The 26,941-nt window shown below is 35.9% G+C and overlaps 1 protein-coding gene across 1 annotated transcript in view; it reads right to left on the minus strand.

Moving 5' to 3' along the window:
• WDR72 (WD repeat domain 72) overlaps positions 1-26,941 on the minus strand; it is a 115,772-nt gene that overhangs the window by 14,110 nt on the left and 74,721 nt on the right. The window contains 1 exon segment of the mRNA XM_030498252.1: positions 21,143-21,148. Within this exon segment, the coding sequence (XP_030354112.1) occupies positions 21,143-21,148 (6 nt within the window).

Genomic DNA, 26,941 nt, shown 5'->3' on the forward strand with positions numbered 1-26,941 from the left:
ATTCACCCAGAGGGACTTTCCTACTTCTCTCAACTAAAATATAATGGCATGTAACAAATTATGTTCTCAAAGGACATCCCATTTTTGTTTCATTAGTGCAATGAAACATTCACTCAATTTTAAAGCAGTTGTCTTGATCTTAGTTGTGATTTATACCAGAATCTGTCCATGTATTCTGTGTAGTATATAATAAAACACCTAACTAGTTAAATTTCTCTCAGTGGGTTCTGCTGCAAGAAATAAACTACTTTCCCATAAAATCCCACACAACACTCACTGCACAGCTCTGAAGCACACGTTGCGGTAAAACTCAGGAGGATTTAAAAAATTAAAATGCAACCCCAAACTGTCTTTAATTAATTCTTCTGCCATTATACACTCACTGCTTTTTCTTCTCAATGTCCTCCCTGGCTAGCAAGCCCAAATTTCTTTTTTCCAATATCACTAAATGTGTGGCAGTGCATGTTTAACCGATGTGATCATATTTGATCAACATTATTTATCCCCCTCTCTTTCTCTCTCCCCATAACCCTAATAAACCTTCCCCCAACCCTTCCAGGAACTGGGAGGCAACAGAAAAAATTTTTACAGGAACTAGTAAAGAAGGCCAAATTTCAGTTCTGATGCTTACCAGATAATCAGCTTTGGGTTTGTTTCTGAACTGAAGCATACAGCATCTCATCACCTGTCCCCTTCTCTAAAAATATATAGCAAAATCCCAACTGGTTTCTGCTCATTAGATCAATGGTGTGGGAGAGTACATAGTGCAGATATGGCTGCTTATCAGTGTTATCAGTAGTTTCTATAAAACCAACAAATAAAGAAATACTTCATATTTTTAAAATCACAGTATTGACAGTATTGACATTATTATTTCCATGACAGTAGATTGATTTGGTATTCAAGCAGAAAAGCATTAATCAGGGAATTTTCAGAGGTTTCTGGTTCAGTCCATTTCTACAGAGGAATTCTAGCTGTATATTACTTCAATTTGCTTTTAAAACCAAAATGAAACACAACTGTGCAGCACAGTTATGACACTGACATATCCCTGTGCATAATGTGAATGTTACAGCTTGCATACTTTTCCTTTCTCTCGATCAAAGCTGTCCAAATAGCTTAATCCATGGGAAAAAAAATACACACAGAGCCTCTTTATTAATCTCTTCTGGCCAGATTATTGTTATTCTTTTGCATTATGGCCTTGAAGATGTATTACTGATACGGAGGTAAAGCCAACTGCAGCACAGCATGACTCTGCTGAATGGCTGTATGAAAGTGGAAGTACTTATTTCCAAGACATTTCTGTGATGCTCCCTACTGCTAAAATGTTATCTGACTTAAAAAGATTTTCAGTTCAATTGTAAGCAATAAGTAAACTCAGGCAGTACAGTACTGTATACTGAAGAGTTTCACTAGCTGGTCAAACAGGCATTATTCCAAGAAACTAATGTTTTATAGGACTGTTTCCTGGTGGCTGAGACCTCTGATTGGCAAAAGACAGTGGACTTTTCAGTCAGCAAGCTAGTTACCCATGGATGTGGCTCAAGGCTGACACACAGATTGACTGGTTCACACTAATTTACTTCACACAGATTCCATTTATCTCCTAGAAGATCCCCTGGCAGCAGCTTATAATGGCATATCCTAGGATGCCTGCCTGCATGAGTTTTTAAAGCGGCAGAGCTTGATGAATCTAAATCCAGAAAACAGTTCACAGATTGAGGACTAGGTGCAATCAAAAAACATCAAGTAGCACAGCTGGGACTTGCTAGCTTGCTTGACTGGTTTGAGCAGCTGAGCATTAACTATGCTTGCTTTCCTGCTGGCAGCCCTGTGTCACTAGGACAAATCGGAGCACTATCCAACAGAAAGAAGAAAAAAGAGGAAAGGAAAGGAAAGGAAAGGAAAGGAAAGGAAAGGAAAGGAAAGGAAAGGAAAGGAAAGGAAAGGAAAGGAAAGGAAAGGAAAGGAAAGGAAAGGAAAGGAAAGGAAAGGAAAGGAAAGGAAAAAAAAGAAAAAGAAAAAAAAGAAAAGAAAAGAAAGAAAAGAAAAGAAAAGAAAAGAAAAGAAAAGAAAAGAAAAGAAAAGAAAAGAAAAGAAAAGAAAAGAAAAGAAAAGAAAAGAAAAGAAAAGAAAAGAAAAGAAAAGAAAAGAAAGAAAAGAAAAGAAAAGAAAAGAAAAGAAAAGAAAAGAGAAGAGAAAACCCAAAAGAACAGGAAAAAGAAAAGAAATAACAAAAGAACAGGGAAAAGAAAAGGAAAAAAAAAGAAAAGGGAAAAGAAAAGGAAAAAAAAAGAAAAGGGAAAAGAGAAGGAAAAAGAGAAAAGGAAAGAAAAGGGAAAAGGAAAGAAAAGGAAAGAAAAGGGAAAAAATGAAAGAAAAGGGAAAAGGAAAGGAAAGAAAAGAATAGGGAAAAGGAAACAAAAGAAAAGGGAAAAGAAAAGGGAAAAGGAAAGAAATGAGAAGGAAAAGGGAAAAGGAAAGAAAAAAGAGAAGGAAAAGGGAAAAGGAAAGAAAAGAGGGTGAGGAGTGGAGATTATTGCATTGCATGGATACTATTAATAGATACAAGCAAACCTCATTAGAACATTTAATCTTTATGCAACTGCAGGATTATCAAACTAAGTAATGTTCTGGGTAGCAAGTTTTGAGGCTAAGAGTCTAGAAAATTTGTTTTGGTCACGCTAACAGTTCCTAGGAAAAGACCCAAATAAAACTAAAGCAATTTCTTTCCTTTTGAATATAAACCTATATGCAATCTAGTAATACACGTACAATGAAAAATAGTTACAAAGGTACTGGGTTGTATGTTATAACAAGGCAAGGTAGAGGTCAATGCAATCCCTTGCCTCCATAGAGAACAACAGACTTCAGTAGGAGCAAGCTTATAATTTGTATTTTTAAAAGGACTGAAAACGCAGGCCTACACTATAGCTCCTCAAACTCAAATAGACAGAGACTATTCTTTAAAGTCCTTCTCAGAAAGGAAGCAAAAATTAATATTATTAGACAAAAACATTTGACAGCAAATGTATTATGAGAGCTCCAAAGCACATTTAGTACTTAGGAGGTTAAAGACTCAGCTGTAGTGCTAGTTGAGGAAAAAGTAGGATTAAGGCTTTAGTATGAGTCTTGACATGATCATGTTGTCTGCCTGCTGTCTTAAGCTTCGAAAAACAGCTGGGATCATCTTCTTATAAGCTCCAACTCAAAGATGTTTAAGCAGTTCCAAATCCAATTAAAGAGAGGTAAATATAAGGAAGGGCCCTACTGAGCCAAATCATCTTATTTTTTTAATGAAAACCAGCATAATTGCAGGTTACACAACTCCTTAATCTCACTTTAAACCTAACAGACTGCTGCCTTACAGTGCACATGGCAAGCCCAGTTAACCCAAGCATTCTGTATTGGTGTGCTTCATTTCTGATCATTATCCTTTATTATCTTACTTGTAATCCTAAAAGCCTATGATTGTGTCCAGATATTTGGCAAGGATTGTACCTGGATATACAGGGATTCCTCTTGTAAGAGTAATGGATTAATTGGATAGTACTGTATGACTAGTAGATGGTTTGCAGTGAAACTGCTGTGCAGTTCTTAATCTGTGAAGCCCACTTCCTTCTTCTTCTGTCCCCGTCTTCTAAACAAATTGCCTTTTTGAACGTTAGCAGTGCTGAGGCAGTAACCTATCTATTCTCACCACTAACATGGCAGTACTACGGAAATAACACCGCCCTACAGAGTAGGCTGCTAACTGAAATCCTCTTCATAAAAATTAATAGAAAATAAGGAAATCCTTTTTTTTTCAGAGGGAGCTGCATGGTCAATATAAAAGTGGCTATCTCACGTGCATGACCTGATCATAGTATTATTACTTAAAAGCTTAGAGAATTAGGCCACTTATTTTCTATGCAGTGAAGAGATTTTTGAGGTGTGCATATGTGATCAGATTGTGCCAAGGTATGTATATTTAAATGCTTACGGCTAATACCATAAAAGCAAAAATCCACACATGTAATCCTTCTACTTTGTCCTATAAATATGCACAAGGACATTCTCCAAGGATGTAAAAGCAAAATCTCATCAGGGACTACTTCAAATACAGGCTCCTCATGTCTGTAAGAGCAAGAAGGAAATTTAAATGATCACAAGCAAACTGTTTGCAGTAGCCGTGTTACATTATGCATGATTCTTGGCTGCACAGGATTTAATTAATGATTTCTAGTTACATGGTTAAGATCTGTAGTGAACTCATGTTCAGGGAAGCAAACTAGCATCTGACAAATTTATATCATTTTGTTTTTTCCCGAACACCATCTGCTAGGAGTTGCTGTCCCTTTTTTGCGTAGCTGGAAATCTATTTTGTATATACTGACAATGATTCCGGACTGTGTTACAGGAGCATGAATCTAGATTAACATTAAGGCAGCTACGCTCCTGATGCAATTGAGAACAAAATCTGGACTTTGCTATTCTGTAAATTAATAAGCAATATTTGTTGATACGTGTAAGTATCAGGAAGGTGCACTGTTGAACTGATGAATGATACATAATTATATTGGAAATGAATGTGGACCATCTGTTTCAGTTACCACAAAACAGACACAGGTTTAGGAAACAGACTCTCCCCTTTAAGCTTCAAAGGATATGTCTCCAGAAAATGAAGGTAGCATTCCCTCAAATGAGTAGATAAACAGGGAGCTGTGAAGTACTTAACAGATAAAAGATGACCCCTGTCTAATACTGCACCTTCACTCCCCTACGCTGAATTTTATTCTTAAGGCCATCCGCAAGATGCATCTCTAAGTGAACAAAAGAGCCTGGACCCTCCACTTTGAGACAGGTAATAAATGGATAAGACAGACACTACGGGGATTTCCAAGAAGACAGGCATCTTAAGGAGGTGACTGACAAGTGTCTCTGTGGTTCAGAGGCCATTTGAAGCCACATGTGTGAGGAACTAAAAAGTATGGTTCAAAAAATGCAGATGATCTGCCATTGATAGGTAAGTCATGGTACAAGACCATGTTCTTACTGGAGTTAAGCACCACAGGGGTATGAAGAGCCAAGGAGAAACACAAGTGGGAACTCTTCCATGTATGAATGTAGCTGCATTCAAGTGCTACATGAGTGTGAGGCAGAAACAATCTAGATGGAGAAGTAGCAGGATTTTTTAAAATGTCCAGATCTTTGCACTTTGTTTAAATATGGCTGGTAACATGAACACGCTACTCAATGCTGCCAAACCTAAAATATTGCAATCAGTTTGGTACTGCCCCACTTTCAGCACAATATTTCAGTTTTCAGTGGTATGAGGTTTTTTTAAAAAAATTATTTAGGTTCTTTTTTCACCTTTTTTTTTTTTTTTTTTAAGTATTAGCTGTTTTGAGTGTTGAGCCTTTATTCCTCAGGATAATGTCATTTTCCTTGGGTTTCTTTTGCGTTTAGTAAAAGTTAATACTTTCATATTATCACTTTACTATAAGAACTGGCACTTTCAGAAAAGAAACACGAAAGGTACCACAAGATTTGCCATAAAATTATGAAGGTTGGTGAAACAACATTACATCCACTGGCTGTATTATTGTGGTAGCCAAGTCACTGGTTAGAAATTGATATTTTGTTGATGTAAGAGCATTAGTTTCTTGTTAATTATGAAAGCAAAAATTTCCATTGCTCTTTGCAATATACCTAGTCAAAAATATCTGGAATATCTTTATTTAGGTATTCTGAAATCTACCTCTTTCAGGGTGTTGTTTATTTGTGCACATTTATGTTTCAATTCACACATAGAAAAATTAGGCATACACTGACTATTCGGAAATGATCCAGTCCTCAATAAGAAATCCCATATGGAAGTATCCCACCTATCTCCTGCAGGTACTTCAAATTGTATTGATGGTATTCTTCTTTTTTACTGGTTCATTTGTTTATGTTCCTATATGCTTTCAACTATCAGCTTGTCTGCACAATTAGAGGTGAATCTAGGGACAGTCATATATATCCCTTTATATATGGAAGGATAAAAACAAATTTAGTGTTTCAGGAAACAAAACTGCCACTTCAGGAGATCACTAAAGGTTGCACTCCAGCTCGTAAGATGAGTGAAGTGGAAATGCCAAAAGGGCTCCTGCACAAAAAAGGTACAAACGTGTAGCAGGACCTTGACTGCAGTTTCAAAAGCACAGTGCAATGGCTGCAGCATAATTAACAGAGAACACAGCATTCTTGTAAAATAAATCACAGAATGCTCACTGCCTGCTCAGGGCACTGAGTTCATCTCTGTGTTAACTAGGTGCACTTTTAAATAAAGCAATAGAGCTGCTCTTGATTTACCACAACCTGAGTTTGGCCAAGGTGGCTGAGATGAAGCGAGCAGTGTAGAAATGCTAATGGATGTGTAAAAATGACTAGAACAGATGTTGTACAGTTAGATGAGTTTCCATAGCTATGTTCAAAAGAGCAGGAGACAAGTTCACTTTCACCAGAAACTGAACCAGAAACCAGAAACTGGCACTCTGGAATCTGCCTAATCTTTTCCAAAATAACCCAATAAACTCTCAGCTCCAGAATAAAGCCTCAACCTTACTAGTCCAATGATTTGAGACTACATGGCTGTAGCACAGCAGTATACTCGATTTCAATAATCAAATGCACAAAGCCACTGAAGCTCATAGGCACCCCAGTTTTTGCAAATCCCTTATCCCAGTCAAATGACAAATGCAGGTGAGCTTCTAGCTATAAACTGCTCCATGGCCTGATGCTTTTTCCAGACGGGAATAACCTACCTCTGCCACTTTACATCTTTACAGAATTGCAAGAATTCTTGTGGCAGTATATGAAAGAATATCTACAATGCATGTGGCCTATAGGACTTCGAGCATATACAAACAAATCTACTGTTTGTGTAAGGCATTTAGTACCTAGGGTTTGTTAATTAATTTAGAGACAGTCTTTGTTCCTATAAAAACTGAAAGGCTAAAGAACAGATTAAAATTATTGTACCAATGTGAAGAGTTAAACTCAAGTTTAGAAACTTGGGATCACAGCAGTCTATTACCATATTGTATTATTATAAAACACATTAGCTATATCTGACACTTTTATAGTTGCGTTCACAGCTGCCACTTCAGGCTCCATTCCAAGGAAATCACTCAGTCATTCAGAACTAAAGGAAAGTGAAAATGTGGTTTAGAAGAACCAACCACTTGTTTTGTTTTAGTTCATGAAGACAGCTATTGAGTGCAAATGAATAGTCAGGGCTCACTTCTTGTTGTGTTTTATACTCTTACAATGTTGCCCACTCAAGAGCAGATTTATTTTTTTTTAATCAGTTGCTTTAGGACTGCACACTCCTTTGGATTTACATTCATTTTCTTCTCACTTCTTAAGAAGTTTCACTTAACACTCAATGTAAAGACAATAGAACATCGTTTTTCTTTGTTCATTTAACTCTAGCATTTAACCTTACTTAATGATAGGAATAATGATGGATACATGTAAAGACATGTCAAACTCTAAGCAGTTAAATGTTTATTCAAAGAGAAAGATAAAACTTTTTTCACTAATCTACTTTGCAATGTTTCCTATACGTTTGTCTTCTCATTTAATTCTGCAGTATTATTGTACAATTGTTTTTGACTTCTAACTAGCAGTCGGTTTCTTTCATCTGCAGCAATGGCGTGCCATTCTTCACATTTCTCCAACCTAAATTTTAGAATCTTTGAAATATTTTTATGTACTCTGAAATGTATCCTTGACCTCTTCTGTATGCACACCTTCTGCTATGTATCTTTCACAGACATGTAATATTCATAATATGCAGAAGGAGAATGATAAATGCCTTTTTTCACTTTGTAAAGGACACTGGGATATGTGCTAGAGTATTTTGCAAGTGTTAAAATGGAAGGTGTTTCTCAAACTATCACATACGGTGAGTATTTATTTCATCATGATTAAACAGAGTTTGTGTAATAACAAAGGCTGGAGTAGAACCTGGGGTTAACTCACACGTAACAATAAACAGAGATGTCTCTCAAAAGTTCAGAAAGAATATAGCACAACTCTTCTATACTAGAAATAGGTTACTTCTTTGGGAGCATGGTGTGTGGTTAAAAGCAAACAAAATTACAGAATGCCTGCAAGATACAGATATTACTTATGAACAAGAGAAACTGTACACCAAACTCTGCACAGGGCTAAGTATTACACTGTAATGTTAGCCTGAATTTCACTAACATCCAACAGCTTTGTTTAATTTTCAGTTTGAAATAAACCAAACCCCCTCTAAAATATGTGTGATCAAGACAGCTATAAAGAGTACAAGACTTTATTAAAGCTAAGAAATTTGTTAAAAGGACTACTGCACCATGTTAAAACTCTCCCCACAACAGCTGGACTCCAAGCTTACCACACTTTGAAGAAAACACCTCATTCCAACCAAACATTATGTACACCTTGACATCTTACCAGCACACAATTATTTTTCTCTCCTAGTGGAAATACCAAAAGAGAATAGCTGATAACCTTACTTAATACTGATTTAAGACAGAGTGGCCTGTACAAAGACAACCGACTACAGGAATTTGAAACACTAAAGTATTCACAACAAGTTGAGTATCTATGAATACAGATTTTTTTTTTTTTTTTTTGCATAATTTTAATTTCATGGCTGCTTGTTTAAAGTACTTATTTATGTATATATGGTTGATTATATTTCAGATATACAGTCTGCTACTTGAAGAATATGTATTTTACAGCAATATTTAACAAGCCATAAATTTAGTATAGTATTACCAGAAGAAATCCATTTCTATGAAAGCTGTATATTCACAGTGTATTGTTGAAGTATATATTGCATTAATACTTCACTGTGCTTATAAATGTTAATATAGGTTATTTGTTTATTACTACATCAAGGTTATTCATCATATGCAGTGTCAGAAAGCACAAGCTGACATCTCATATTGTCTGCTTCAAGGACAACACCAATGTGACCTTTGGCTCCTTCTTTTAAAAAGGATGAAATCATTCCAGAGGAATAATGCTGCACTGCACAGCTCCCTTTAAGAATCAATCTGGCATTTATGGTTTCCAATTTCCTATACTGCAGTATGACTTGTTAAGATCTGATGGCTAATTTTCTTTTCAAAGTTTAGTGTTCTAAAATTTCAAAAGTATTTTTCGCATTGTAGTATCATTTATGCTTTCTATTTATTGACTGTAGAATGAAAATGCCAAATCATCAGTTCTTTGTTAATTTTGCCAGGGCCTTCCTTGATTCTCTTTGGGACTGAAATCATGCTGGCAAGTGATTCCCTAGATCTAGATTGCATTTGGAATCAGAAAATATTTAGAAAATATTTTGGACTCAGTGTTTTTTCTTTCCAGAATCTGCTATAATCTCCAAGAAAACCATCTTCCTATTTATTGGCTTTTCTTGCTTTACAGTTCTTCTAAGTTCTCCTATATTCAGCTGATATGTGTGTGCAGCTGAAGGGGGAAATATATTTTGGTTACTACTGAAAATATATTGAATATGTATATTGAACAAATAGTGAAAAGGAATCTATTCACAAAAGAATGGGATTTGTAAAAATGAGAGGTCATCTGTTAACTATGGAGCTCCGTCTTTAGCTGTCTCTGTACCACAACAGTGGTAGATATACAATTTGAAGCACGAATTAGATATGAAGCTACATGTGTTATTTCAGAAGGATGGTCTTGAAGCATACGTGCATTTGTACAGGCAACTCTTCGAACTTCATCAACCCCAAAGTGAGCACATTTTTAGAGAGAGAGGGATGAGATTCACATGAATTGGTAATTATATTATCTGCGCATGATACTGATTTCACTATAAAATTCAACCAAGGAGAATGCAGCATTCTTTGACCTAGCTGATAAAAGGTCAGAAAGCAATTTTGAATAATAAATGAGACCTGCTGACCTCATGACCCAAGTCTGGCAGGGTCAGCATCAGCCCTCTCACCAGATGCTGATGGCAGATATACAGACACAGACAGCTCAACTAATGAGCTTCCTGGATAAGGGTTTTAGATCGAGTGACATTTAAGTGCTGTGCAGTATATAAAATAAACTTACAAATATCTGTACTGTAAAAAGTTAAAGTGATATTTGCAGGGAGGTGTAATATGACATGCTCTGTAATCCAGACTACAGCAATTATTTTACTGCTTCTCCTAGGTGGTCTTCAACCACCAAATATAATACCTGACTAACATTTCCTTTAAGGTCTTTTCACGTTTAAATGGTTCCCAGTCAGTGGATGCACTTTGAAGAGATATACTCTGATAGTGCATTTCTTTGGCACCTCATTTAGTACAAATCAACAAAAATTACTTTTAAGATAAGTTTACATTTATTTTATTTAAATTCAACCTAATGTATTGCTTTCCCAGTGAGTAAAAGACAAGCCTAGAACATGCAAGGACAAGAACAATTTTCTCCTGATCACTTCATCAACAGCTCCATTCAGAAAGAGTTACAAAGGAGATGGTTCATGAAGAAGAGAGGGCAGTAAATTAGAATTCATCCTCTCACTCATTGTTAGATTTCACTGTGCAAGTAGCCTAGGGTCACTACTGCATTCCAGACCTTGAGTTTTAACTTCACCCTGGGTCCTGGGTCTGAGCAACACAACCTGCTGTCTCATTCGTCAAGTATGAATTTGCAGTAGTGTATCTACATGCTTGCTTATGTTCTGCGTGAATTAGCAACATAAGGCCAAATTTCTAAATACCCTTGTTGGAGATTTTTTGAGATCCAATTTGTAAAGAAAGAGAACTGCTTGGATTCTCCTGAGGCCTAAATACTTCACCATGAATACAGTCAGCTACAGGAACTACAAAAGCTATAGTAGCTTTTCTATGTCTTTTTAAAGTCACCATAATTACTTTTATGAAGGATGTCCTTTAGGCGCTACATTATCTAGAAGCTACATTAAAACTCTATAGAAAAGTTATTGTGCTCTATTCAATTCCGTATTACTTAGCATACACTAGTTTTAACTTACATAGCAACTGGCATTTAAGAACTCTGAAACTTTCAATATTTGGCAGAGCTGGAGAAAAAATGCTGCCCCACTTCACTGAAGGGGAATCTGAGGAATTAGATGTAATGAAGAAACATTTCCTTTAAGCTATTTAAAGCTTCTGCCTTTCAGTTTAACTGCACGTCTGCATGTTCTCAAATAATGAGAAAGGATAAACAAAAGTAGTTTATTTGCTTTTGCCAAACAATTTATAATTCTGTATACTCCTATGAGATTCTTTTCTATTTATCTCCTTTTTAAACTAACTGGCTTTTAAAATTATGCTTATATAGAGCCTGTTAATTTTTCTTGCCTAAGTTCTCCTCTATTTATGCCATATCTTTTCAGAGTCAACAGAAAATAACATAACCTCCCCAAAAGGGCCCAATATCAATGTACATAACTTTGTAATATTTGCAGTATTATTTACATTCTTTTTATACCTTCACAGTGTATCAGCTCTTCTGAGAGCCACTGTACAACTTTTGACTGAAATGTTACCCATGACATTTATAGATAGAATTTACCTCCATAGTGGTGACTGGCATACCACTAGGGAGAGAGCATCTGTATCCTTCTGATCCAGGGGCCGCCTGGAGCCATTTAGATCTTTTTAATCAGTGCTGATTAAGGCAAGTCAGATGACTACCCTCAAATTTATCACTGCCTCTAAAGACCTTGTAACAGCCAATAACTAGGGTAGCTAGCGCAAGGGATTGTCTTGACCACACATCCTCCCTCTGCACTTGTGAGGACTTTGCAAGGGGAATTACACACTGACTCTACATAATCTAACCCAATTTTTCACTGAGTCAAGTGTGTGCCCAGAATACAATTTTGGGACTTCAGTACTGTGTGTAGACACCAATTAATCTCATTGTTAGTGAACCCAGCTTCTAAATCTTAGTGCATTCATTTAGGGAACCAGTAATAGTAACCAGCTCCTGCACTCCCAGCCTGCATGCAATTAAAATAAAATTTGATTATAAATAGATTACAAAAGTTGCTCAAAAATCTGCTTGTAGCTTCGCTTCATTTATTTAAGGCAGCAGTAGCCTCTAAAAAGGGAAAGAATTTCTTACTGCAGCCACTGCATCAGTAAAATGTACTTAGTCTTGCCATTTTGATTTCTGTCTTGCTACAAGATAATACGTGTGTTTTTGCGAGTCTGCCAGATTTCCTTAAAAAAACATTACATTCACTTTGCTTTATGCTTGACATGAGCTCTATAGTGGGTAACCAGTATCTAATATACAGTTGTGCTCCTAATTCAAACCCCGATGCTGCTCCCCCCTCCCAAACAGTACCTTGGTACTCCAAAGGCACATCTCTCTTCAAAAAGGAATATATCTGGGATCTTTGGAAAATATCACAAAAGGGGAAAAAATAAAGTGCCAGATTATTTTTTTTATAGCTGCCCTATTTTATAGCTACAAGAGTAAAAGTCATTTTAGAAGTCAACAAAGAGTTGTTCACAATAGCTTCATACCCATTTTCCCCTGACAAGACTCTACAAGGCTGTGCACCATCAGAAGCTGCTGCCTAGCAGAGTAAATCATCTATTACATAAATCAGCTAGGTTTATGTTAATTGTTTACTGGTTAAATAATGTGAAGCAGAACAGTACAGTCTAGAATTAGATTTACAGTTTTGAGATACATTTCTTAAGCAAGATCTGAAAATGCTTTAATTAGAGAGTGAGAGAGAGGAGGAGCTCAGGAGATTTGCCTAGTGAGATCCCTATAGCAAAAATTCTATTTGGCTTTGCTCAGCAAGAGCAAAAAATGCATGCTATGGAGCGGATCTCTCTGTGGGCTTGCAAGGGTAGAAGTACGGCAAGGAGAAGTCAGTTTACCCAACTGGCACCGTAATAACAGGAAATATTTCTCTTATAGAAAATCATCCCAGATAGGTCCAACACACTAAATTTATTAAACAAATCTCCTAGGTGTGCTCTGATGTACTCTCTGCCCTTGTGCCAGTGTAGTGACAGTTAATGCATCGTGGGCTGCTGTGTTCCACCACTTGTGTTTTTCATGCAGTACAACTACTCCATTCCATTTTAATTTTTGTTCTGCATGTTTATGCAGTGACACGGACAATATGTATTTCTTACTACACCCACCAGAGGATCCATTTTTAGTATTATCTCTGTGCTCTAAATGAGGAATGTGTAAATTAGTGCCATCCACAAAAATCAACATGGTTTCCAGAGTGTACAATATTTATTCTTCTTGACCTGGAATAGAGTATTCCCAAAAGCAATTAATATACCTTCTGCTCTCTCTTCTTCTCCTACTAAAACCACTATGGAGAAAAGTAGAAAACTGGTTCTCCATTTTGGTATGTTTTATCCAGCTTTGCTCCGAACTGAAGCACTAGCTGCCAGTTTTTAGCACACTGTGCTTTATAGGACACATTCATATATCCAAGAACAGTTTCTGATCTCTGGGGCTTTTATTTGCTGTTAAGAAATCATTTCATATGCCATTCTTTCCCTGAAAAGATTATGTTTTACTGTGATGCTAAATGCAAACTACAGTTTTGCAAGTTGCATAAACTAATGAGCTGAGAAATTTCTAAGTAGAATTTGCACATTATCACAGTGATAAACATACTGCAATAATTTATTTTTTTATTTCAAAGGAACAGTTTCTCTGCACATAAGCTCCAAGATGTCTAACAACCCAAACCACAGGGCTTTAACTTATATTCCTTACTAGGACTTCAATTTGCTACAACACATGTACATGCTTTTTTGTCAAAAATCATCATCCTTTCTTAATCATTAAACTGCACTTAATTTCAGTCTTCTCTTTTGGATTTTGTAAGACTAAGTGCTAAAAATGTATGAGCTACGCAATTGCCTGTGGAGTTTTTGTCCAACTATGAAAACTCTTCTGCCTCCCCATATTTTACATATTTGTCCCCATATCCAATTTTTAACTTTTACCAACCTTGAAGTCCTTTGTATGTTGTATCAGGAGTGAAGTTCATTTGCAGACAGCTGCAATATGAGTTTCCTCACCCTGCCCTGCCATTGACCTACAACCTGATCTAAAAGAACCACCTTCTTTCAGAGTGAGAAGTTATTCATTTGCTGTAATAGCTCTCTTTTGGGCCTCCTCAGCAAAAACAGACAATTGTGCCCAAATAACATGAGGTTTTGTGATACCAGCTCTGTTTTATATATACTGAAAAAAACCCACAAAAATGTTTCACTTAAGACTGGTTCACAAATGAGAGGCAAAAAACATTAGATTTAAAAATTGTCTTAATATGTACTTTGCTATAAAAAATTTTTCAGAAATTTATACTTCTTGTTCATACGTGTTCACTTTATTCTTTATACTATGCAGCTTATTCACTGAGTAAAATCTAGTTTTCTAGCAGTCCATTGTATTCAGGGCAGCCTTCAAATGTTACCATTGCCAGATAATAAATGAAAAAAGGGATAATCAGGGACTACGGAATAATAATTGGAAATAAATAAAATGCTTCTGATGAAAACAATTAGTCACAAGCATTACAAGCTGAAATTCGGTTCAGTGTTAAAGAGACAGTTTAGAAGCACATGGTACATTTATCACAGCTCCACAGACAAGTTATTGAGCTGTCTGTGAAAAACAGAGCCAAACAGGAAAGCTTTCAGCAGAAAGCAGTGGTTGAGGTCCTTGATTGATAGAGTTAGATGATGCAAAGCTGTCTGATGGCCTTTCTGAGAAATAAAGTGAAGGAACTCAAGGTCTTTCATGACGATCTCTGACCACAGATGAACAGCTACTTTATTACAGCACAGATTGAGGTTGCACCTTAGTCCATATTCTGCCACTTTTGGATGCACACGGTTAACTTTACCAACAATCCACTGTGTTTAACATAAGTGTCTGCCATCTTTACAGGATTTAAAAAGGGACAGCAGACTGCAGTAGTTCCTTTTCTGTTTAACTGTGGTAACTGAAAAAAATATAATCAGTTCTATCACAGGCTTCTTATTGCAATGATTGGGCTGATTATTCAGGGAGAAGTGCCTTATTTAAAAGATAGAGAAACCCCCCACGTCATGCATAACAGCCAGAATCTACCTGCTGTGCCTCTTCCCTCAGAAATGAAATTATTTACTTTTCCCAAAATGTAATTTCCATCTTCTAATGACTTTGGTGTGGTTCCATTCTTCATGGAATGACATGATGCTACTGATTTCATAGAATACATATTTGCAAAGCCTGAGGAGTATTACACTGCATTTGCTCCGAGCAGAAACGGAATGCTTATCTCCATGCTTGTAATATCTAGGAAACATTCCTTTAATCAAAAGAGACAACACTGCCTGACCAATATAAAGTGTTTACAGTTACCTAAACAATCCTGACTTGTGGAGCACTACTAAATTCAGGTGGAAGCAGTGACTTCTCTTTAGATGAGGAATTGGGGATACTTTATTCAGATTTTTAAGGATATTTAGCTGCCTGTGATTCACACTGTTCTGCCATTTTAGTTTGAAAGTCTCAACTTAGAGCCAAATGCTATGGCGCAGTCCCTTCCAGATTTTTTGCAGGCAGGGCATGGATTCTCCCACTCCAGCCCATCTATGTCACTATTCTCACATAAATGTTGTGGTCTACGTTTGTTTTACATTAAGACTATTAAGATAATTGCATGGGCTTGAGCCCCATGTTATTCTCCAATATTAACACAAGTGTAGAAAGCTAACGAGATTTTCTTCACTGCTTAAGTACCTAAACTCTGTTTACAGGGATTCTGTCTCTCTCTCCACAAACTTCCCTCTGGATACCTCAATGCAGCTTCAGGTGCTGGTTTTAAATTCTACAAGGTACTTTCAAATTAAGATGACCACAATAGTTGGAAAAAAGAAAAGATCAGATGTGCGGACTACAACTGTTTATTCTATAGACATTTTCACATTGACTGACACTTCTGATCTGAATTATTATAGTCTAGTGCATTTCATATTTGAAATGCTTTCACTCATCTTTGCATTCATTTGTATACTTCAGTTTGTGTTACTCTTTCAGCTCTAGCGCTCCAGCGTGAGCACAAGGGTTTAAGTGGGAGCATCCTCTTAACTAGAACAAGTTACAGTAAAGCCCAGTAAACTTATCTCTCCCCAGGAGGTGTCTCCATAAGCAACTGAAGTGTCAGTGACTACAAAAAGCACAGATCTAAGATGGACAAATTCATGTATTCAGGCAATGCCTAAAAGAATTATTCAGCTTTCTAACAATTTCCGTTCTGCAGTTAAGTGATGAGCCTTACTAATACCAACACATTTCCTCACCACCTCTTTGACAGCCTTGTTTTTAAAGTCAGTGTTGATCACTGCTCCCCAAACTCTCTTCCTCAGAATAGCTTTTTTTTTCCATTACCTTAGTTTAATATTTACTTTAGAGGCTGCTGCCTGAATTGTCTCTGGTTATGGAATTCAGTGTCACAGCTATAAAAAGACTAACAAGAGGAAACCTGCCTCGAAATTCTGCCTTTGGAGTGGCTAGTTTTCAAATGTTTTTTAAACTATTTTTACTAGCACTTCTCACTAACTGCACACTTAAAATGTGAAAAATGTATTTATTTTGTCATTAGGCCACAGTCACCTAACTCACAGTAACAACTGTGAAAACAGTAACTGATCAAGCAAGGCAAAGAAATCAAGACAAAATTAAAAAAAACCCAGCAGAATAATTGCCAGTACTTAAGTGTTAGAAATAAAGTCTGGTATTTCAGGAAAATATTTTATAATTCTATGAGCTATTTACTGAAAGTGCATTCAGTAGCTATAATTTTACTTAGAAAAGGAGTTCACAAAAACATGTTCATTAATGACAGGCTATACGAGCATTGCACAGAGTCTGAATTCACAGAACTGCCTAGCGCCTTTTTCATGGTTGATGTGGTATATATTTTGGTCTATGTACTCAGATTTCAACAACTAAAAATTACCCTTTAAAATAACGAACACCAGTAGTAGTTTTAAATGATAACATTTTAAACACCTCATGGTATTATTTAGTTGGGTTTATTCTGACTGATGGCAAAAATGCTGAAAGTCTTGCAAGATTTTTACGCAAAATGAGATTTAGAGTATCAACTAGGTTTTTCCTCCTGTATCGCATAAAAAAAATCCTCATCACAGTACAACCTGATAAAAAGGAAGATGCTCTCAATTGCCTAGGTTAGATACTGGTCCAATGGAGCTGAGGAAAATTGAAAATAACACTGACTGCTATCCATAGAGAAAGACACTGGGGAATAAAAGAGATTTCTGTATTAACCTTTGAATTGATGCTGTGTGTTTCTAACCACAGGATTTTAAAACAAACTTTAAAGCATTTAAAATTATTTCAAAGTAGCCTTTCTCTCTGATTAATATTGGGAACACTATGCTTTCACATACTGAAGGCTTAACTACGAGAAGGATTGCATTATTACATTTTTCTGTTGCATAAATTCAATCTTGGAATAAAAACTTTTTAAAAACAAAACACCATGTCTGGTTCATATAAATAAAGGTGTTTTAAAAACCTGTATTGACTTTTCCATGTTATTAAGCTTTTTAGATGAATCCAGTTGTTAAATGGTTGTTCTAGTAACTGGCCTGTCATCTGGAAATGTTCTTAGATTGTTTTTTTGACACAATGTCCCTGCAGAAAGTTGGGCAGTGTGACATAAAGAGCACAGGTTTGCCTATCACGCTGATTACTTGATGTAATAGTAAGCAAGCTTAAGTGAACTGTGTGTCTTCAATCTTTCCAATCACTTAGGGATGGGCACCAGAGGATACCATCCATCATCCATGGCCTGAAACATATGGTGCATCAGCAATCTTAGGCTGACCTAAATGATAGTAAAAGCTGCTATGCTGTTCACAATAAGAAATTGTTGTCCACTGAATTACAGGTTTGTGATTAGATTGCTAACATGGCCAACTTGATGTATAAGTGAAGTGTCCAGGAAAGATATTCCCTAGGATCCTTTGAAGATTAATTTATACCCTTGAAATGTGCACCAATCACAAAATGAAAAAATATGTCAAGATATTTTTCTTGTGAACAAAAAAAGCTCTGCAGTGGTAACAGCTATTAATTTATTTTTGGCAGTTTTAGCCAACAGAATTCAATAAACAAGGTCCTTAAAGGTTTTGGGGTTTTTTTGCTTTGTTTTGTTGCAAGGCTTTTACTGCTTGACTCCTAAATGCACTGAGCACGACAACAATATCTTTTATAAAAGGGACAGGTCCCCCTCACATTCTACTCTAAAATCTCATGTACAATTACAAGTATCACACAAAGATAGCTGGAAAAATACTGAAAATTCTTAAAGCTGTATTATTACATTCCTATCTAGTGGATCTATAAATATAGTATTAAGTGTCTATTTTTAAGATAGAAAATATACTGTAATATATCTGACCACTGATCCCCAAATTATCAGTCTTGCTTCTCCATAAAGTAGATTATGCTTGTCATGTTATTCATTCACCAATTTAGGAAAAAATGCATCCAAATCACACAGTTAAGGTTCAAACTGCATTATCAACTTTCATGGGACTTGAGGACAGGGGGCAGTGAAGTAAGGGGGTGGTTATTACTCCCATGTAGCCCTACCCCTTAAATCCTCTCTAGATAATAGAACACAAATAGTAAAAGGCACATTTTAAAAGGCACGGTCAGAAAGTGAAAAAGAAGACTGCCTTATATCTGTGAGCTGTATTAGCATGTAACTAAAAAAAAAAAAGCATACATTTCTGCTGACCATTCAAGACCCTTCACAAAAGCCAGCTTACTCCAGGTTGAAGGAAATTACTCTCTTACAAGGCATGGAACTTTAGACAAATTGTTTTGCAAACATGGCCGCTATGTAGAATCATCACAAGACTGGAAACAATGGTTCTCTCTGCCCTGTCCATCAGTCTGTTCCTTTTTGTGACATGCCTTGCTGTCCCCATACATGTGAGAGAGATCTGCTTGCTATGCCTGTTATATTAGACTTTCTATTAATGCTTTCGCTTTATTTCTACCATGCTTGTCACCGATGTAAGCCCTTAACCACATACAGGTCCTATTTTACAACATTCCTAACCATGCACTAAACCATTAGATTTTATTACAGAAAAGCATGGGTTTACACTCATGTTTTTTTCTTACTATTCCTTAATATAGTCTATTGCCAGCAGTGTAATTCATATACTATACCATACATCATACCTTGACATTGATGACAATGGTCACTAGTGAAAGGGGCTCCTCTTCCAAAAAGCATATACTAATTAAATAACGAATTCTTTCCTGCAGATTGAGGATGGCCTTAATCTGCTAAAATTATCTGGGACACACCTATTTGAAAGATCTTCCTAATTTATGTCAAAAAACTACTCTTGCTTGAAAACACAAATTAAAACCAGTGCCTGCTGGTTTTAACTTACATAACAAAAAAAATTAGATTGTCTTTTCAGTCAAGACAAAGATATATGTTTACTTTCAGCATTAAACTCTCCACTCTCAGGAGATGCAAAACCTTGACAGCACTCCATTTCCAAAAGAAGCAGATAATGTAGCAACAGAATGTTACCAGTATATAAAACTGAACAGGCGTGCTTTACTTCTGTCAGATATATTTTGTTTTTTGCATTTTAAATTTACTTCCGGAGCTTAAGGAAAAAGGGAAAAGAAAAAGACCATCCAAATCCTATTCTTATAAAAGCTTGTAAAGAAAAAATGAATACACAGAGCAGCTATTAATTATTTTACAGAAAGTACCTCCTGGATTCAGTTTCCTACTTCACCCTCTTCACTAGGCTATCTGAGCATCTTCCAGTAGTGCAGCAGGTGATGTGACCAACATCCATCATATGAGAACAATACAGGCACCTGGTCTTTATGGAATTAGCGATAGGTATCTTAAGTGTGATACAAGTTGAACTTTTCCAAGACCAGGGCGGGGGGGGGGAATCTTCTGCTGATACATCTGAGGAAATTTATTCTCAAATTCAAAGTATACTGGAAAGGTTTCTGTATTTATTAACATTGCAACTGCCATTTTTATAACTACAACTGAAGAACTAACATATAATGCTGAAGCAAGATAGGATACTTGGCGGATCTAACTTTGCGTCTTAAAGCATCTGCTGAAACAACAAATATGAACCAGGCACAAGAGGATAAAATATTAAACAATATACTTACTAAATTTCTGAATTTGGAAGTAATCTTGTGTTAATCTGTTCTACGTACCATCCAAATATGAAATGCTATTTCTATTAACCATGCTTATCTGCTTCGAAACAACAGTGATTTCATCTTTCTATAAAAAGCAAAATAGAGTCTGGATTACAGAAGAGATGTGAAGTACAAATGGATGTACCAAGACTTCTAAAAATGTGTGAAGATACAGAAGTGCAGAGAGAGATGAATACATTCTCCATCCTGAAATTCAACAGTTCTGTTGATACACTTTCTACATTGTGATGGCTATATATGTACCTCGAACTGGTTCAACATTTTCTTGACAAGCTTCATAGGCCAGAAAGGCTTCTTGAGTTATTTCTACTTTTTTTTGCTGAGACAGATGTCTTGCTCTCTTATTAGATACTCTTCAGCACCGTTTGGTTGTGTTGCTCTCCTGAGTGTTAACTAGACTCAGCTTCTATACTAAAAATGAAGACTTCTATAAATAAAGGAATTTTACCATTCAGTGTGATTTTCACAAAACACAATGGAAAAATTCCATCTTACTAAAAACTAGATTCCAACTTATTGAAAACTCTGCTAGCAGTAGAGTTTGAAGTAATTTCTCTCTTTCTGCAAGGTTTTTTTAAACAAACAATATTACAGCATTGAACTTGTCTTACTGCCAGATAATTGAGGATAGGGGACATTACAGTGAGGGTATCTCACAGGCCACTTGACCAGGAAGGCCAAGTGGATGAGGCCCTCTATAGAGATAGATGTGGCCTCACGTTCACAAGCCCTGGTCCTCTTGGGGGACTTCAACCACCACTGTATCTGTTGGAGGGACAACACACCAGGGCACAAGCAATCCAGGAGGTTCCTGGAATGCATTGATGATAACTTCCTTCTCCAAGTGGTAGAGGAAGCAACAAGGGTTGGTTTTATCTAAACCATAAGGTTTACAAATAATATGCTATTATCAAGTCTGAACACTGTGTTTGACTGAGAACAACAATATAGGCAAGGAGATATTCAGAATGAGGAAGCAGGATGTGACAAGGAGTGGCTCTTAAAAAAAAAACCCCAAACAAACAGTGAAAGACAGAGGAGACTAGACTTGTTCAAATAAGGGACATCGCTTTTGGAGTATTTGCAGTTCAATCACTTCTTATTTTGAAGCCCCAACTCAGAACCAGCTTTCAAATATTTGAAAGAATTGTGTTATGATTTGCCTGTACCAAATTAACTTCTAAACAAACAATAGAGACTAAATGAACCAATGAATTTTATCTCTGTATTAACAGCCCCAAAATAGAGCGTTTACTTTTAAAGATCTAAATGGAAGATATATTAGAGATTCTTCCCATTCAGTAAACACTGAAAAAAGCACATTGACAACAAAATTGTCCAAACTATATTGTGCATTTGAATTTAGAATACATGTCATCCTTACTACCTCCTTGACCAATCCTTCCTGATGTTTTGGAGGAGTCTGAGATGGCGCCTCTACAATTTGATTTTGTGTAAAAATACACACCAAATCTGATTTCTGCTACATTAGGAAGTTCTCTGGTAAAATATATGGCGTATGGAATGAAATAAACTGTAGTTCTAGAACGAGTCTTTAAGCTTACTTCCTTTAGTCCTTGACCACTAATATTAAAGACTACTGGATCAGAATACAGTTTTAATTGGATATGTAGGACATGATACAGTGGTATAGTTAAGCTGCAGGTTAGATGGTAAAATATAACATTGATTTGTATTCTTTTACTGGAAATATTTGTAATATGAAACTAGGATACAATACACTCATTTTTAATGCATATTCAGTGCAGAGGAAAGCTGCTGCTGTCACCAGCTTACACTCAAAGTCCATTCATCAAACAAATGCTAGATTAATTGGTTTGCTGTTTCAGTGACTAAAATGAGATTACAGATGAATCTAATTCTCATTAGTAGTGATGAAATGTTGATCACACAATTATTTCTTATACTGCTTATTGCTAACGCACACACACACACAAAATCGGCCTGCCAGATAATTTTTTAGATCAGCCTGAAGTAAATCAGCTGGAAGATGTAACATGCAGCTGAAAAAGGTTAAACTGGAAAAATGTGAGAGATGCCAGTCAGGAAGATATCTGAAGCCAAAAGTCAAACCAGTTGAAAAGTAACAACTGCAGGAAAATAAGATTGTAGTTCAGATGTTGCTCCAAACCCAAAGTTTGGAAATACTTCAAAGCAGAGAGACTACATAAGAAAAGGGACAGTTTTGATCAATTTCATTTTAAATACTACTTGTTTTTATCACACATACACATGAGGCTCAGAAGGACATTTCAGATTATACATTTTGGAGGATTCATGTATGTCAAGAATTCCCAAAGTGTAAAGATTTCTTCCTGCCAACATTTTCACTCATTTTAACCAAAAGCTATGCTTACCTCATGACAATGGTGGCCTGATTCAGATTTCAATTTACATGAACAGGACTCTACTTTGACCTAGCTAGATCAGCTCTCACTACATTTTGTAAACAGAGTCTTGATATAACGTAGAAATGTTGTTCTTGAAAAGAATTTGGGGTGGGTTCATGCAAATGTAATTTCATCACTACTAAGTGCAATCTATTACTCCTGTTGCACACACTTTTTGGCCAGTGGAAACATAAGCTCTGGAGACACTCTGGATCTTCATATGCCAAACTCAAGATACTTAATCTCAATACCCTTGAAAAATTGAGCTAGTTTGAGAAAGCAGCAGGAAGTACTATTGGTTCCTCTAAAGCAATAAAATCTTTAGAACAGCCTGCATACGGTAAATCATCTAGGTTACTTCAGATATCTGCATATAAAAAGAAAAAAAATTACTAAAATTTGTGAGTTTCACAAATAGGTTATAAAAACTAAGGAAAACCCTTCACTTGCTTTTCTTTAGGATACCGGTCATAATGAAAGATATTTCTTATTGCCTCTGGTTTTCTTCCAGACAACTGAATTGTCCTTTTCTTTCATGTGATTTTTAATGTGCTAAGAAAGGAGAATTTTCTCCCATGCTCTTTAAAACCCATGCTGCACGAATACATGGATTCTTAACTGCTTATGCATTTAATGATCTTTTTTCTCAATTTCAATCAAAAAAGCCATTCACACTGTCAAAATTCACTCATTTCCTAGTTCCTACTAATCTCGAGAACCTTTATAATACCAGAAATGGGATCAAATTCTGTCCTTGGATTTTTTTTAACCGGCAACCAGTTTCCTGCTTGTGATTTCCATTAGAGAACTGGTAACCTTCTGTACATGTTCACATTGTCATGCTTCTACTACAATTTTTTTTTTTTCTCCCTTTTCCTAGAATGTTTTTCTTTCTATCCTATTCTCCTTCTCTTCTTCAGCTTTTTCTTCTTTTGTTTATCAGAAATCCTCCCACAAGTCATCTGGACACCTTTTTCTAAATTTTGCTTGATTACTTGATTCATGTTGGATATGGAGCCCAGCCACAGCAAGGCAAGCAGTTTCAAAGACTGAATACTTACTGTGATAAGTATTCAGTCTTTAAGTGATAAGCCCAAATCCAAACTTGAAACTAACACAGAAAGGGGAAATGTAAGGAGATGAGGACAGATGTGCACTTATCTGAACATACAATATTAAGCCTGAAATTGATTCATCAGATGTTGTTCAATTTTTCTGGGCATGTAGTATTTCACCAGAATGCAAACAGTACAAGTTACATTAATGTGGCTACAGTAACTAAGAATATCAATGCATTTTACATCCCGAAAAGTTATTTCCCCAGCAATCAGGCAACCAAGTACAAGTTTGCATTGCAATCTTGCGCAATCTTTGTGCTATCAATGGTCCAAACAGACTAGGGCTGTCTTTTGGGTCTTTTTGGTTTAAATACAGAGACAGAATGTATATTTGGACTGATATGAAACTCTTCTCCTTATCTGCACTTGCTTAACAAAACCTTAATACTTTGCAGACAGGCAAGAAGATTCATTTGCTATACAGAAAGACACAGTCAAAGAATGACTTCCTAAAAGTTGTCTGCAACTGGACAGATTTCTGAAACCCAGACAATAGAAGTGTTCGAAACCCTCTGCTGCAGGTCACTACACTTCTCTAGTGAACAGAAACTGTTATATCCCGCCTTTCATTGATTTACCATTACTGAATGGATTCCTCATTTTAACAAAACATATTATTATATTCTAGATAAGTCTTTGACAATTTTTTACACTAACCTATGGAATTCAATTGCCACCATTAATTTCATTCTGGTATTTATCAGCAGAAGCTTTTTTCCTGCAAGAACCAATTTATTTAATTGAATAGTTTAAAGAATTCCAAAACCACATACAAAAGATGAGGTTATAGCCAATAGCTTTCGAATATACTTAAAAGCTTGAATCATTAGCAGTTTCTTAAACTGGGAATTTTTAAGTGCAAACCAGAATTTATTGCAAGCTAGTCTTACTGGTGTGATTTTTCACATTTACATTTTTCACAAATATAAGAGGCAGTTAAAATAACATTCTGTATTTAGGAATAAAGCCTGTACTTTACGCTTTCCTTTCACTTTTTCAACTTCCCATTGCTGCAATATCACATATATCAGTCTCTCAATTTAATATCTGAGCATTAACATCTTAAACACATTTATCCTCAGCTTTCTTAAACGATAAATAAATCCAGTTCTTCACACAAAAAAACAAAACCGAGGCACACAATTCCAGAACAACTTGTATACTATAAAGCTGTTTCATATGATAGTTTTTTGCTCCCTATGCATTAGAAGAAATAGACATCCAAGGATGGTACATAGGAAACTGTTTCAGTGCAGCAGCTAAAAGGAAATCACAGTCATACACACAACACACTTGGTGTGAAGGAATCTCATTTCTAACTCTTATCCTTGCAAATATTTTGAGATTTCCATGAAAAGCGAAACAATTTCTATAGATGATGATGCAGAATGCCTTGAGTATCAGCAATGGATTACTGTTGAAGATACAGGTTCAAATCAACTACAGGAGGGACTATCCAATTTGTTTGTATCCGATCACTCGGCTATTGAATAACAACAGTGGTATTGCCACCATTTTCCATCAGATCATAGAAGTTCTGCTCACGGCTAGGTATAAATTATATATGTATGTCATGAGATTAAATAGTACAAATGAAAAATGAATGAAGAATGCCAGTAAATTTAGTGTATGCAAGTAGAAGTGGATAGATTAAGACTGTAAAATCACTGCTTCTGACTCACATGGCAGTGGAAAACACCACCATGCTGACATCCTGTTAAATGGTACTATTAACCTGAGATTATCAGTGTTCAGGAAAAAGGCAAGAAGGGATAAAGTGCAATGTACTTTTTCAGAATTATGATGAATGTCAAAAAAATAATGGAAAACCTCAGCTGCTTTGAAGAACTGAAGCAAAGCTTGCAGAAATCAATGGTAAGATTGCTATCAGTATGTTTGGAACAGGTCCAAAATTATTATCTCTGACATTAACATAAAGAAATTGCAACTGTTTGCATTTACATTTCCTTTTAGCAACAATGGAAGAATGTACTAGGAGAGAACACAGTTAACCCTTTCTCTGGCATGGTTTATATCAATAGCTTTTTAAATTCCTTATATTTTTTTCTGGGAAAAAAAACCCAAAACCAAGCATTTTTAAGTTTAATTAACAAACAATTCTGTCTGTATGGAACTACAGAGAAAAATTATTCAGCAAGTGAAGATGATGTCTAAATACTATCACCCTTAATCATGAATTAAGGATGCAGGAGCTCCCTAAAGAGTTAGGAGCTTTCTGAAAAAACAACTATATAATATACTACAAACTTTAAAGATAATAAAAACTGAAGGTCAAATCCTGAAAGTTCTGTTTGTCTTTTTAAAGAAAGTTCTGTTTGTCTTTTTAAAGAAAACTTCTATTGACTTCAGTGGAAACTTGTTGAGTTAAACTAGGTTTAAACATCTCCAGATCAAATATATTCATTTCAATTAAACAAAAATGCAATACACTGATGATGGCAGCCAAGATTCAGACACCTTTTCTTTGGGTCACAGTGTATGATCCCAGTCTTGAATTATGACTTTAAAACCTGAAACAATATTTAACCTTTACCTTCATGTTGCACAAGAGGACAGCTACTGTACAACCCATATATACAGAGCAGTTAATAAGATGATATACCTATCAGGTGAATGACTAAGACTAGACATAATTACTTGTCTTTGTAATTACACTGGTCATGGACTTACTTCTGGACAGGTTTTTAATAATTTCTGCATATCATTACGTGCCATATGTAGTTTTACTCTAACATATTAGAAACCAGTAAAAAATCATTTAATTCTGAACAAGCCCATCAAGTTTTGCAGTGCATTTTAGAAAACCATGCAAACCAAACTAAAAATATTTTTGCTATTTACATACAATGATAAATAATGCAACAAGGTAAAACACAAATGGAAAAAGAAAGTTAATATCATGTTAAATACTCAGTGTAACATCTCTTTCCCAGTCTTCCTGTATGTTTTCTGGCTATTCCAGAATACATTAAGTTGCTGAACAATATAATGTCAAAAATCCATGGTTTTAGAGGATATATTTATGTGGTTCAGGTCATGGTTATGAAAAAAAAGTCCTAGCCAGTATAAATGTATATGAAC

The sequence above is a fragment of the Strigops habroptila genome, chromosome 9, assembly GCF_004027225.2.
Source record: "Strigops habroptila isolate Jane chromosome 9, bStrHab1.2.pri, whole genome shotgun sequence".
Lineage (NCBI taxonomy): Eukaryota > Metazoa > Chordata > Aves > Psittaciformes > Psittacidae > Strigops > Strigops habroptila.